The 15,791-nt window shown below is 38.9% G+C and overlaps 2 protein-coding genes across 6 annotated transcripts in view; one reads left to right on the forward strand and one right to left on the reverse strand.

The window, feature by feature from the left end:
* The window catches only part of mtfmt (mitochondrial methionyl-tRNA formyltransferase), a 54,732-nt gene that overhangs the window by 13,326 nt on the left and 25,615 nt on the right, over window positions 1-15,791 (reverse strand). For 3 of the 4 annotated variants that reach the window (XR_010000937.1, XR_010000935.1, XR_010000936.1), the window contains exon 9: window positions 5,617-5,818. Coding sequence is in view for 1 of the 4 variants with exons in the window: in XM_062963352.1 (XP_062819422.1) it covers window positions 5,783-5,818 (36 nt within the window). In the remaining 3 variants the exon portion in view is untranslated. Of the gene's footprint in view, window positions 1-5,170; window positions 5,819-15,791 lie in introns of those variants that run through there. The other variant, XM_062963352.1, reaches the window with a different exon arrangement.
* cilp (cartilage intermediate layer protein) overlaps window positions 1-15,791 on the forward strand; it is a 37,724-nt gene that overhangs the window by 12,378 nt on the left and 9,555 nt on the right. For both annotated transcript variants that reach the window (XM_062963347.1, XM_008119433.3), the window contains exons 3-8: window positions 2,913-2,996; window positions 4,828-5,097; window positions 6,242-6,427; window positions 7,897-8,211; window positions 10,549-10,657; window positions 12,216-12,373. In XM_062963347.1, coding sequence (XP_062819417.1) covers window positions 2,913-2,996; window positions 4,828-5,097; window positions 6,242-6,427; window positions 7,897-8,211; window positions 10,549-10,657; window positions 12,216-12,373 — 1,122 coding nt within the window. The remainder of the gene's footprint in view (window positions 1-2,912; window positions 2,997-4,827; window positions 5,098-6,241; window positions 6,428-7,896; window positions 8,212-10,548; window positions 10,658-12,215; window positions 12,374-15,791) is intronic.

A 15,791-nucleotide genomic window follows, 5' to 3' on the forward strand; every position in this document is an offset into this window, starting at 1 on the left:
ACAACGCAAAACAGAACAAACAGAAACATAAAATGATGCAAGCAAAACAAGAATATTCCCGATCAAACTAATCCCATAGTTTTAGTGAGACCAGCAGGAGTGTTGCCAAGATCATGGTTCAGCAGTTTGCCTTAAAATTTCCATTACTTTGATTGCAAAGGCTAAAAATAAAAAATACACCCCGAATAGTACAGGGGATCAGCACCGAGCGCCACATGTCCCATAAACCTGAGGATTGGCCAAATCAGTGCAGTAAATGTCAAACAGCGGCTGTATCGACTTATTTTACTTGTCTACCTTCTAGATCCCCCCCACACATTTTCCTTTCTTTCATCGGCTGCCTGCCTTTGAAGTTTGATATTAAAATGACATCATGTCTTGTCTTTGCGCAAAAGGATGTGAGAGAGCTGCTATAAAATCTTGCTGTTTGCCAGACTGTAGCAGGCATCCAACTCTCTTTTGCATCTGCAGATGTTCCATATTAGAGAATGGGAGCCAACTAGGGATGGCAGATGATGATGATGATGATGATAACAATAACAAGAATTTGTTACTATAGGACATGGTTATGGGGTTGGCCATAGTTGTGCAAACAAAGTTTTGGCCAAGACAGTTGCAGAAGAGCTCATGTCTAGGAATGACCAAACTGATGGAAACATAGCAACACTTAGCACTGAGGAATAGAAAGGAATAATAGATAGTTAGCTTGACCTGAAGTGACTTCCCCCTGTGTTTTCTGACCCCTCTGATCTTCTCAGGGATGTTTTCTCCACTTCTTCTCCTTCCCATGACTCCTGTCTCGACCTTCCAAGATGTAGTTAGGATAGAGCAGCACCCTGAGTAACCTTCCTCGCTTAGAATGGAGTTCCCATAATAAAGCTGAGTGCCTTTCTCTAAGCCATTGGTGTGTCTGCTCCTATAGAATCCGAAAGTTGGAAGAGACCCCCAAAGAACATCTAGCCCAACCCTCTTCTGCCATGCAGGAGCACCCAATCAAAGTACTCCTGGCAGATGGCCAGATGGTATATTCTTTGCCTGAGGTTGAGAAGCATTATTGACTGACTTGTGTCAGAAAATTTAGTTTCTATTTTATTACGTTTAAGAATAAGGCAGAAAAATAGTACAGTTTACTGTATATACTCAAGAATAAGCCTAGTTTTTCAGCCCTTTTTGAGGACTGAAAAAGCCCCCCTCGGCTTATACTCAGGTGAGGGTGTCAGAAGTCAGACGCCAATTAGAGAGCAAAATCGAGTTTATTAAAGCAACAGTCCAAAAAACAGCTCAACAAAAGGTTGAGTTAAAAAACTTTTAGAAAAAGTTAAAACACTTAACTTTCAGTGTTATTAAGTAGAACAAGCGGGTAAAACCTCCAAAAACAAGAACTGGCAAATAATCCAGATTAGCCAGAAATATAATCCGGGTTAAATTTAAAGTTCTAGAACTTGACCCAAAAGTTCACAATGGGCTGAAAAACGGAGGCATGAACTAAAACAAGTAGTATTGAAGGCCACAAACCTTTCCCAAAACTCAAAAGTACAAATAGGAGTTCAAAACAAACAAACGCCCAAACTGAGCTAGGGAACTCCCAGTTGAGAGCAGCAAAGCCAGCGAAACAGCGAGATGCTGGCGAGTTCACAGCAACCGCTGCTGGAACATACATCAAACCAGGAGTTAAAGGAGCAGAGCAGGAAAGCGTCATCAAGCCGGTCCAAAGTCAGGATAAGCAGACAGCGTCGATATCAGGAGTGAAGGTAGTAGTCAGCAACAGCAGACAGCCACGGAATAGAGAACGACGCCAAGCCACAGATTGAGAGCGAAGAGCAAAGCCGAGTCAAGTTCCAGTCCAAGGTCCAAGGTCCGAGAGGTTGAAGTCATCCAAGAAGGTCACAACACGAAATGGCACAGAGAGCCAAAGCAACGAGGCTGAACAGCAGATCTGTTGCAAAGTCCCAGTCCAGTCTTCAGTAACACAAACAGAAAACCCAATGGCACCCAGCAACACCTTGCCACACACAAGGTATAATGGCCAAACAACCTCAATATATCCAGGTCTCCCTGGGCGTCCAAACTATCCACGCCCAAAGAGCAGGTGTCTCAACTTCTTAATCTGAATCAGAACTCCACACAGCTAACGCCCGTGGGTCGGGTGTCCCAAATTCTTCATCAGAATCCCAATCAACCTGCCCACGCCCAGCTCCATGCACATCTGAGGATCCATCCTCACTCCTCCAAGCAGACCAAGTGGGGTCTGCTTCTGAAGATAGCCAAGTTTCCCCAGTGTCAACAGTATCCATGGGCCCCGATTCCTCCCCAGGCATCTCCGGTGCCCGTGCCCAGTCAGTGCCCACTTCTTCAGCCACCACCTGTTCCCCAGCATCCATTTCTTCCACAGACTCCCCATCTGAATCTTCCTCAGAAAACTCCCCATCGAGGTCCCTAATTCTCTTTCTGTGCAAATCCTCCAACGAGCCCTCCTCACGAGGGTTTTTCCTTCCTCTCCTGATCCCATCACTATCATTCACAGTACCCAAAGGCGCAGTCACAACACCTCAATTAATGTAATTTTACTGGTATCTATTTTTATTTCTGAAATTTACCACTCTCAGCTTATACTTGAGTATAATGTTTACGCAGTTTTTATTGTGGTAAAATTAGGTGCCCTGGCTTATATTCGGGTCAGCTTATACTCTTGGGAGAACAAGGCTTGCCAAATTACAACTCCCAAGACACCATAATATGAAGCCAGGGCAGTTAAAGTAGTTTCAAACTGCATTAGTTCTAGATACACCCCTCAATTTTTTGTCTGTGAAACGCCAGAGGGTATGTTGTTGCAAGAAATAGATGACACTATTGTTATCACTGGGATATATTTTTTTTCTAGCTAATTTAACTTTGTTTTTTTCCTCCCAAAGGTGAGCCAGTTTTAAGGCAATCGGTCCGCAGGATCCAGCCTGGAGAGAAACCTTACAGTCTTTCTGCCAAACGTGGTTCAGACAGTAAGTCATGTTCCATCCTCGGCAGTTTGTTTTAAGAAAGAAGGGAGGGTGTCTTGCACTCCGCTGTACCCTTAAAAGAAACAAATATATATAAATGGCTTAATTTAAAACAGATCCAACCATGACCTTCTTCCCTAATGGAAAACATATTTAGACTTGCCGTTGCCGAACACAGATGTCGGCGGTGGCCAAAAGAAATGCAGCCCCACTGTTTTGGCTGGGAAGCTGGAAAGTGGGCATGGAAGTGTGGTTTGCGCCTCTATCTAGAACACTGCACAGGGCCAGGAAACAGAGCAACATTTCATAGATAAAAAACCAGATTTGTGGACCTGAACCACACCATGGGTTCAAAAAGCAACAAGAGGGCAAAAGTTATCAATGTGGAGTTGCACACAAAAATAATTTGCGCTCAGTTATCAAGGAGAGGAGGAAGAGGGAGGAATGTTGTCCTTCCCAGTTGATTCTTTGCTCACTCTGTGTTTTAAAATGATCAATTCCTGAGTTGTGAATTTTCCGGACTGTACGGCCATGTTCCAGAAGCATTCTCTTCTAACGTTTCGCCCACATCTATGGCATGCATCTATATATATATATATATATATATATATATATATATATATATATATATATGGCATGCATCTATATATATATATATATATATATATATATATATATATATCTCACATATACATATGTATACTCTCTCTATATATATATCATATACATATGTATACTATATATATATATATATATATATATATATATATATCACATATACATATATACATATGTATTTATATATATATGTGTGTGTGTGTGTGTGTGTGTGTGTGTGTGTGTGTATATATATATATATATATATATATATATATATATATATATATATATATATCATGATATATGTTATACCTCACAACCTCTAAGAATGCCTGCCATAGATGTGGACGAAACGTCAGGATACATACTGTATATACTCGAGTATAAGCCTAGTTTTTCAGCCCTTTTTTAGGTCTGAAAAAGCTCCCCTCGGCTTATACTCAAATGAGGATCCTGGCTTGGCTTATGTTCGAGTCGGCTTATACTCAAGTATATAGGTAATCAGACTTAGACAGTCCTATCTTATTAAAGTCTTATTATTATTATTATCATAAATTACAAGTTTATGTAAACATTCAAAAACATTTAACCTATTGATGCCTCAAATAATGTAATTTTATTAGTATCTATATTTATTTTTATTTTTGAAATTTGCCAGTATCTGCTGCATTTCCCACCCTCGTCTTATACTCGAGTCAATAGGTTTTCCCAGTTTTGTGATAAAATTGGGTGCCTTGGCTTATATTCAGGTTGGCTTATACTCAAGTATATATGGTATATTACATAATACATAATTCTGAGGTTTACAAAATGCAAACCAAAAAGTACTGGATAAGTTTTGATTCTTAAGATTTTGGCATGTGTCCGATATTGTGTCGTAAGTGTGAATTTAACTAACTTATGACAACTAATGGAAAAAAATTGCACATCGCTAAAAACTACATCAAGGAATCCATAGCCTTGATTCAGGTCAGTTAAATGGTGTCAAACTGCATTCATTTCACAGTGCAAATGCACCCTGTTTGAACCTCTCCAGGTATTGAGGTTCTAAGGAGAGGACCTTCACTAACATGGTTTGCAGGAACACAAGTCAGGGCCTTCTTGGTGGTTTACGTCGGGCAGAAAATCCCCTTTTTGCAGTCTTGCAACTGTAAATAAACTTCATCACTGATCTAAAGGGTATACAACATTTGGGAGGGATATCCACATTGCTGAGTTTTTCCTTGTGCCTCAGACCATGGAACATGGACCACGTGGTTCAACATCGACCACCCTGGAGGCAGTGGGGACTATGAGCGCCTGGATGCCATCCGTTTCTACTACCGAGAGAGGCTCTGCCCGAGGCCCCTCCGCATAGAAGCCCGGACAACCGACTGGATCCCCGCAGACAAAACAGGCCAAGCGGTCCACTTCAGTGCCCAGGAGGGGTTCTGGTGCCTGAACAAGGAGCAGCCAGAAGGGCAGACCTGCTTGAATTATGCGGTGCGCTTCCTGTGTCCCGCAGGTAAGGATTTCCATTTGTTGGTAGGTGTCAGTCCTTGGAAGCTATAGGTCACAATGAATGCTCACACAGGTAGTTCCATGGAACTGCTTTATTGAAAACCTTCTTGCCAAGAGGAACACAAAGCTGTTACTAATCAACTTCCGCCCGGACCCTAGCACATCAAACTACTACTTCCCCCAGCCCTCCTTCCACATTCACACTTGTCTGTCGATAGTCCTTTCCCAGGCTTGAAAACCAGATCATGGCCATAAATCAATCCTCCTAGCCAGATGGTTCTTATCATCCACCCAGAGCCGGCCCTAGGTATTTTTCAAGTGTAGGCGAACAGAATTTTGGCGCCCCTCCCCCCCCAAACCAATCATTGAAAAATAAAAGCATTGGATAAGCGAACATGTTTGATAATAAGGAGGGATTAAGGAAGGAAAAGCCTATTAAACATCAAATTACATTAAGATTTTACAAATTAAGCACTAAAACATCATGTTTTACAACAAATCAACAGAAAAAGCAGTTCAATACCTTGCGGAGGCAGGCCGCAGGAGACAGGAGTTGCCTCGATGGCGCCCCCAACAAGATGGTGCCAAAGGCAATTGCCTAGTTGGCCTGGTGGTTGAACCGCCTCTGTCTCCACCCCAATGGCTTTTGACAGGATGGGAATAGTTCAGCTAGTGTGGATGCTGGGCGATCACATCCTGACAGTAGGACCTTTCAGCAGCACCTTCTGTCCAAATAAGAGAGAAGAGAGTGTAGTGTTATTTTATGTAGATTGAAGGGGAGAACAGAAGACAGCAGAGCATTTCACGTTCCTGGCATCTGCCCTGATGGGAAACCATCTAAGAGATTTAAATCCAACCAGTTTTAATCATTCACGTCTTGTGCTGGCTATATTTTAATCTTTTGGTCTGTGTATTTGAACGTACTGTATGTATTTTGTATAGATTGTTTTTAATATGTGTACTTTATAAAATGATTATGTGTTTTTAGCTATGTTGTAGCCTGCCCCAAGCCATGAAAAATAAAGGGCATTGCTTCTGATATGAAAGAAGAGCCCTGTTTAAAAATTGTTGGAAAGAAAGAGAAAGAGAAAAATGATGCAAGGTTCCTTTTTGATTTGGTAATACCTGCAGATAATTGCTGTTTCCAGATTCTTTACCTCAGGACTCAAAAACCCTGTGGTCTTCATGGTCAAAGTGGAGTGACTGCTCTGCAAAGTGTGATCAAACTGGCATCCAGACCCGGACCAGGACTTGCTTGGCTGAAAGCCTTTTGGACCCACGCTGTGAAGAAGTGAGCGAAGAAGGGAGGCGTTGCCTGGGATCACCTTGCTCAGGTGCCTTATGCCTAATCTCAACTCTAACCCTGTCTAACTCTTACTCTTAACCCTATTTTATCCTAACTGTATCCAACTCTAAACCTATCTAACTCATCCCCAAATCCTATCAAACTATCATTATATCTAACTCTAACCCTATCTCTTACCCTAACCCTATCTACCCTGTTTCCCCGAAAATAAGACAGTGTCTTATATTAATTTTTGCTCCCAAAGATGCGCTAGGTCTTATTTTCAGGGGATGTCTTATTTTTCCACAAAGAAGAATTCACATTTATGGTTGAATTTTTAAAAAATGAAAATGTATTATCTACTGTACAGTAGTTGTCATCACAAACCAGCATAACCAAACTGTGAATCCTTTCAAGAAAGTCTATATTATATTTTATTGCTATACTGATTTTAAATTACCGTTTTAAATTTCCGTTCGTATGTAAATGTATGTTGTTGTTGGGCTTGTCCCTGTGTAAGCTGCCTTGAGTCCCTTCTGGGAGATGGAGGTGGGATACAAGAATAAAGTTATTATCATATTATTATTATTATTTCTTGTTAGTACCTTTATTTCCATGTACAACAATCTATTTACCGATCCTGCATGCTTCCAAACAAAATCTTTACTAGGTCTTACTTTCGGGGGAGGCCTTATATTTAGCAATTCAGCAAAACCTCTACTAGGTCTTATTTTCTGGGGATGTCTTATTTTAGGGGAAACAGAGTAATGCTAATTATATCTAACTCTAATCCTATCTCTTCCCCTAACCCTATCTAACTCTAATTGTATCTAACACTAATCCTATCTCACTCTTACCCCAATCCTGTATAACTCTAATTTTATCTAACCCTGTCTAACTCTAACCCTTACCCTATTTAACTCTAATTGTATCTAAGTCTAACCCTATCTAACACTTTACCCTAACCCTATATAATCCTAACTGTATCTAACGCTAACCCTAACTCTCTTACCCTAACCCTATCTAATTCTAATCCTAACCCTATCTAATGCTCACTCTAACCCTATCCAACACTAACCCTAACTAATCCTTACTGAATTTAACTCTAACCATAACTCTTACCCTAACCCTATGTAATCCTAATTGTATCTAACTCTAACCCTGTCTGTCCCTAACTGTATCTCTCTAACCCTAACTCTAACTCTTACCCTAACCCTATCTAATTCCAACCCTAACCCTATCTAATGCTAACTCTAACCCTATCTAATGCTAACCCTATCTAATCCTTACTGAATTTAACTCTAACCATAACTCTTACCCTAACCCTATCTAATTCTAATCCTAACCCTATCTAATGCTAACTCTAACCCTATCTAAACACCAGCCCTATCTAACTCTAATTTGTAGCAACCATTCGCTGAATGTAACATCAACTCTCATGCATTGATTCCATAAATTACAGTTAATCCCCCCCTATAATAATGTATATTTAATTGCTTTTTTCCCTCCCTGCCAAAGTGTGCAACCTGACTTGCTCCATGGGCCGTGTGAATGCAGAGTGCGACGCTTGCATGTGCGAGGAGCATCTTCTGCGAGGAAAGGTCTCCCTTCCGGATGGGGCTCCTGCGGTCACCGCCTCTGTCTACTTACAAGCCAAAGCAACCAAGTTGCTAACTGTAACGGATGACAACGGAGCATTTCACATTCCTGGCATCTGTCCTGATGGGAAAACAACCTTGGAGATTAAAAAGCCAAGATACAGGACTGCTTTGGTCACAGTGCCAGCAAATCCTGGGCATTCCTCTTTGGTCCAGGTTCACTTGAAAAGAGCAGGTAAAGAGCAATTCGGATCTTCAGCCTCAGAGAGGGATGAGATGTGTTACCCCATATCCAAAATACTCCCATAAGATCCTTTCCTCATAAGGGAAAATGAGAACACAGCTTGTTTTTACCAGTGGTCCTTCTTCTCTAGCTCTCAGGGGAAGAATCTCAGGGTGAGAGCACTGTCTTGAAAGATGGGCATACAATAAAAAAGTTGGAAGATTCCACATGAAAAATCCAGTCCAACCGCATTCAGGAAGACACTATCAAAGTATATATATTAGGGATGTGCAAAAATATTGTTGCTCCTCGTAAGTCGTATCAAATTCGTTAAATTTATGCATATGAATTTATATTAGAAACATGCAGGAAAGGGGGGATTATAGAATCAAAACACTAATCATTTTCATTTAGATTCTGTAACATTCAGAATACTCTCAAAGTCAGTTTATTTTTCAGTATCATCATCATCATCATCATTTAATTAATTATTAATCGCCCTCCATCCAAGGTGCTCTAGGCAATTTACAAGATAAAATTGTAAAGGATAAAAATACATACATACAAATATTGATATTAGCAGTATGAGCATTAAACAGCTTTGGCCAAAAGGCCATTGCTAGTGTTTAAATTAAGACCCTTTCACCGGTTGTCATAAGGGCAGCTGGGCAGAGACTGAGAACACGGCATTCTGGGAAATGTAGTTTGGGGAGGCGAGGCTCCATGTGCAGAGAATGCAAAGGCCCTGCCCTAAACTACATTTCCCAGAATGCAGTTCTCAGCATCAGAAAGCCTAAAGAGCAGCAGCCAGCCGTTTAGAGTCAGTCTAATAATAATAAATAAAATTATTGAACCTGCAAAAAGTAAGTAATAGTATAAATTTGTGCTAAGTTAAAGTTATGTGGTTGTGTGTCACATAGACAGACAGACATTCAAGGGGATTGCTGTTGTCGCTTCTTTGGGGGGGCGGGTTAATGTATTTTTCTAAACTTTTTAAAATCCCCAAAAATCATAGATGGGTGAATCTTTCTGAAACTTCCAGGAATCAATGCCCTGGTTATCTTCTGTATTGTAAATAAAGTTCAAGTAGATTGCTCTTATAGTTTTTATATATATATATATATATATATATATATATATATATACACACACACACACACACACACACACACACACACACACACTATATGGTATATGGTAATGAAATTTCGGCCTAGGACAAAACAACAAAACTACACATCTCAGAAACACTAAACTTGGCAGCACAACCCCTCATCCATGCCTCTACGTTCATACAACAAAAAGAAAAGAAAAATGAAGTCCTAATTAGAGGGAGAGGAATAATTGTTTTTATCCAATTGCTGCCAGTTAGAAGGCTAAGCTCCGACCACTTGGTCTCCTAGCAACCTACTCAGCCCACCCAGCCACTCAATAATAATAATAACAATAATAATAATAATAATAATAGTAATAATACAATCCTAAGGTTAGCAGATACCCCTAAGGATCATCCAGTTCAATTTTCTTATATCATGCAGGAGGACACAATCCAACCACTCCTGACAGATGGCCATCCAATATCTGCACAGTAATAATACAAATCGAATAATAGAATCAGACAGTTAGGAGAGACCCCTAAAGGCCATCCAGTCCAACCCAACTCTGCCATTAGACGATACAATCCAAACACTCCCAACAGATGGCCAGCCAGCCTCTTAATAATAATAATAATAATAATAATAATAATAATATACAATCCTAAAGTTAGCAGATACCCCTAAGGATCATCCAGTTCAACTTCCTTATATCATGTAGGAGGACACAATCCAACCACTCCTGACAGATGGCCATCCAGCCTCAACAAGTTCTCACCAACACCACCAGACAACGCCACAGCAACGCGTGGCTGGGCTAAGCTAGTATATATATATATAGAGAGAGAGAGAGCGAGAGAGAGAGAGAGAGAGTGTATTTGTAAAATATTCAAAAAATCCCCAAAAATTAGTGGATGAGTGTAACGTTTCTGAAATTTGGTGGACTAACAATGGGCAATGGGAGGTACAATTATAATAAGATCGCTCTAAAAATGAGGGAGAAACGAGCCCCTCAAGTTTCCCCACTTGCTCAATTACTTAACGAAAAAAGTAACCAAATTTAGTTACTTGTGTTATAGTAACAAAAATTTTATTAACTATGCTTTAGAAACACTTTAGAAATGAGACGCTGGCACCGCCCCCTCCCCCCCAGTTTTGTAATTACTTTTGAAACATTTTTTATTGATTGCACATATATTTCCCCCGTTTATTAGATGTGGTGTTAATATTGAGGCTCTCTCTCCTTCAACCTTAGAAAAACCATATATGGTGACCCATCCAGAAAGCAAAGCGAGAAGAGAGGGGCAAAGTGTTTCATTCTGTTGCAATGCCATTGGAAACCCAGTTCCCAGACGATATTTTTGGTAAGATATTAACAGCGCGCATCATTCGAAAATGCATCACACAATCCTAAACACTTGGAAAGTGTTTGGTGTGTGATTTTGTGATACGAAATCCAGCATATACATCTCGTTTGCTGTGAGATACTGTGTTTTTGTGTCAGTGAAATAATAATAATAATAATAATAATATCTACAATCCATTTTATATATGGAGCATCACTTTACTACTGTGGATAATGGGACCTGGACACCCACAGATTTTGATATCCACTGGGGGTCTTGGGACCAAAACCCAGCAGATGTCAAGGACCCGCTGTGTAAAGATACTGTAAATACTCGAGTATAAGCCTAGTTTTTCAGCCCTTTTTTAAGACTGAAAAAGCCCCCTTCAGCTTATACTCGGGTGAGGGTCCTGGTTGGCTTATATTTGGGTCAGCTTATACTCGAGAATAAATGGTACATTTATTATTTTTCTCTCTTATTATTGGTATTATCACATTTATTATTTTTCTCAACAAAACTACAGGCCCCCCAACCTCGAAATTTGACAACACAACCCATCATTCACGGCTCTAGGTTGATACAACAAAAAGAAAAGAAAAATAAAGTCCTAATTACAGGGAGAGGAATAATAGTTTTTATTCACTTGCTGCCAGTTTGAAGGCTAAGCTCCTCCCACTTGGTCTCCTAGCAACCTACTCAGCCCAGGGGACAGGCACAGTTAGGCCTCACTTAGGCCTCTTCCACAGATTATCAGATTTTAACTGGATTATATGGCAGTGTAGACTCAAGGCCCTTCCACACAGCTATATAACCCATTTATAATCTTATATTATCTGCTTTGAACTGGATTATCTTGACTCCACGCTGCCATATAATCCACTTCAGTGTGCATACTAAACATAAAGACAACCATACAACAGACATTCAATGCCACCACTACCTCAACAATTTCTCATCAACACTACCAGACAACGCCACAGCAACGCGTGACCGGGCACAGCTAGTTATTATTAAAAGGATACATAAGCACATTTACATTGAAGAAGATACGAATAATTATTTGATCAGAGTTGGACACTCTTATCTTAAATTAGAGCTTGATGTAAATATTCAAAAACATTTAACCTACTGATGCCTCAATTAATGTAATTTTATTGGTATCTATTTTTATTTCTGAAATTTACCACCCTCGGTTTATACTGGAGTCATTGTTTTCCCAGTTTTTGTGTGTGTGTGTGTGTGGTAAAATTAGGTGCCTTGGCTTATATTTGGGTCGGCTTATACTCGAGTATATACGGTACATTAAATTGCTCGTTGTGTAGGTTTTAAAATGAAAATAAAACTTCAAAGAGATACATTAAAGGGTCCATTTAAGCCTTTACAAGTTTGGGAAAAACTAACAGCAGTATTGATGGTCTCTCTTGGAAGCCACCAGCCATGGTTGCGATTTTCCTCTTTGGTGTGTTTGCCTTTACTAAGCTAAAACCAGAGACAGGAGGCCTGCAAGACACAGAATAGCAAGGAAGTGTTCTAAAGAAATAAAATAGCTTTGATGCTGAGCCTCCTGTCCTTATAGGTTCCACAATGAAACCCTGCTGGACCCGATGCTCTACAAATACAAGAACAACCTGGTGCTCAAGAACTTGAAGGCAGACCATTCTGGGCAGTATTTGTGCAAGACCAGCAACGAGGCAGGGTCCGTGAAGTCACAAGCGGCCACGCTTTCCATCATAGGTAAGGAATTTTGGGAAACTGGCTTAGTGAGAGGGACTTCGGATGCATCTATACTACAGAATTAATGCAGTTTGACACCGTGGCTCAATATTATGGAGCTATGGGCTGTCGCTGTACAAGTTCAATATCCTTCTCTGCCAAACAATGCTAGTGCCTCACCAAACTGCAATTTTATTTTTCGTGTCAGGAGCGACTTAAGAAACTGCAAGTCACTTCTGGAGTGAGAGAATTGGCCGTCTGCAAGGACATTGCCCGGGGACGCCTGGATGTTTTGATGTTTTTACCATCCTTGTGGGAGGCTTCTCTCATGTCCCTGCATGTAGCTGGAGCTGATAGAGGGAGCTCTATCCACACTCTCCCTGGGTTGGATTTGAAACTGGCAGCCTTCAGGTCAGCAACCCAACCTTCAAGTCACAAGGCTTTAACTCACTATGCCACCGGAGGCTCCACCAAACTGCCATAATTCCATGGTACTGAGCCACGGAATAGATGCACCCACAGACAGGCTACAGAGCATCCCAATTCATTTCTGTAGGGCATCAAAGTACCGTATATACTCGAGGATAAGCTGACCCGAATATAAGCTGAGGCACCTAATTTTACCACAAAAAAAACTGGGAAAACAATGACTCCAGTATAAGCTGAGGGTGGTAAATTTCAGAAATAAAAATAGATACCAATAAAATTACATTAATTGAGGTATCAGTGGGTTAAATGTTTTTGAATATTTACATAAGGCTCAAATTTAAGATAAGACTGTCCAACTCTGATCAAATCATTATTCTCATCTCCTTCAATGTCAATGTGCTTATGTATCCTTTTAATAATAATAGAGTAAAATAATACATGTAATAATAATAATAATAAATACAGGAAAATAATACATGTAATAATAAGTAGAGTAAAATAATAAATGCAATAATAATAATAATAAGATCAGAGTGAAATAATAAATGTATTATTAATAATAATAAAATAGAGTAAAATAAATGTAATAGTATCAACAATAATAGAGAAAAATAATAAATGTAATAATACCAATAATAATAGAGAAAAATAATAAATGTACCATATATTCTCAAGTAAAAGCTGACCCAAATATAAGCCAACCAGGACCCTCACCCGAGTATAAGCCGAGGGGGGCTTTTTCAGTCTTAAAAAAAGGGCTGAAAAACTAGGCTTATACTTGAGTATATACAGTAAATTGAGTGGTCCTGTTAGGGCAGGGATTTTGGAATATCCGCATTTGCATATATGTATATAATGGGGGGGCTGGTGGCTCAGTGTGTTAAAGTGCTGAGCTGCTGAACTTTTGGACCAAAAGGTCCCAGGTTCAAATCCCGGGAGCGGAATGAGCGCCCGCTGTTAGCCCCAGCTCCTGCCAACCTAGCAGTTTGAAAACATGCAAATGTGAGTAGATCAATAGGTACCGCTCTGGCAGGAAGGTAATGGTGCTCCATGCAGTCATGCTGGCCACATGATCCTGGAGGTGTCTATGGACAATGCCGGCTCTTTTTTAAAAAAAATAGTTTTTATTGAATTTAAAAATTTTCATACAATAATTGCTTTTGTCACATAGCAGATATTTAATTTATCATACAATACTTGCATCATTCTTTTACATCTACTGTTGATTTATATCTACTACATCGTTAACATTTGTCTATCTATATTTCTTCACCACTGTGTATCTCCCCCTCCCTCCCCGAGCCATTTCTTATGCATTGTCTAACCAAAATCTCATTTCTTCCTGAGGCGGTAGCCCTCCATCCCTTTTTTGGAGTCCTTTCTCAATAAATTTCCCCCATACATGCCAATTGTACGCCACCCTGAGTCCCTCCTGGTGAGAAGGGCGGGATAGAAATATTTGAAATAAATAAATAAATACATACATACATACATCCTCAAAATCATTTTTTCCATATCCCTCTTTTAACTTTTAATTTACATGTTAGCTTATCATTTATTGCCAATTTCCATACTTCCTTATACCATTCTTCAATCTGTACATCTATTACTTTTCTCCAGTTCCTTGCTATAAGCAGTCTTGCTATTGTCAATAAATTTGTTATTGCTTCTTTTTTTTATCCATCTTATTGTTATTATATATTGATAATAATGCAATACCAGGGTTTCTTTCCAATTTGATGTTCATTATATCCTCTATCTCTTTAAATATTTTGTACCAAAATTTCCTTACATATTTACAATGCCACCACATACGTATATATGTTCCCACTTCCTGACAGCCTCTCCAGCAATTTTTGGATGGTTTTTATTAATATTTGACATTTTTAATGGTGTTAAATACCATTTCCAAATTATCTTATAATAATTTTCTTTAACTCTTATTGATAGATTTTTTAAGTGCCTTTGTTTCCACAATTGCGACCATTCCATTTCATTTATTTTCATCTCTAACTCCTCCTCCCATAATTCCTTAAGAGTGGTATTTTTTCTCTCTCCTTCTTTTATTCCACCCAATATTCTATAGATTCTAATAGTTACACCCTTCATTTTTTTATAATCATCTATATCCCTTCCATTTTGTATTATTTGTTCAAATTGGTTAGGTTCCTTCCCCTCTTTATTGTTTTTTACCCAATTCTTATACCATTGATCTAGCTGAACACCATGGAACCATGTCAATTTTATTTCCCCAAATTCCTCCTTTATCTTTTCCTTCTTCATTCCCCTCTTAATCCAGTCCCCTATTTTGTCTAGGTTTTTTTCCCTTAATACTTTATCCAATATATTTTTTAATTTTTTTGGGAACTTCCTTTCCATTATAACTGGAATTATTCTTGAACCCTCCGGTATTAACTTTTTCTTATATTTAATCCATATATCTAATACATTTTTTAACATTGGGTTTCCAATTTCCCTAATTTCCTTTCTCGTTAAATCCTTTAAAAATATATTCCGAATTTCTTCCTCTACTTTTTCAGAATCTATTTTTAACCATTCTATATCATCCTTGTTTATCATTCCTTCAATAACCAGTCTTAATCTATTAGCTTCATAATATTGTTTTATATTTGGGAGTGCTAGTCCCCCTTCCTTTTGCGGTCTGTACCATAATTGTTTGTTTATCCTATTTCTCTTATTACCATTACAATAATTATTTATCATTAGCTGCCATTTATTCAATTCTTTTTCCGTAATTTGGAGTGGTAGCATTCTAAATATAAAATTTATCCTTGGAAGTATTTTCATTTTTATTAATGCAATTTTCCCAAACCATGATAAATTTAAATTTTCATATTCTAATAATTGCTTTTTAACCTTATCCCTTAAGACTATTATATTTTCCTCTTCCATTTCTTTTAAATCTTTGGTTATAATTATTCCCAAATATTTTAATTTATTTTTAATTCTTATTCCCATCTTGCTCTGTTCTATAAAATCCTTTTCTTCT

The sequence above is a fragment of the Anolis carolinensis genome, unplaced genomic scaffold, assembly GCF_035594765.1.
Source record: "Anolis carolinensis isolate JA03-04 unplaced genomic scaffold, rAnoCar3.1.pri scaffold_11, whole genome shotgun sequence".
Lineage (NCBI taxonomy): Eukaryota > Metazoa > Chordata > Lepidosauria > Squamata > Dactyloidae > Anolis > Anolis carolinensis.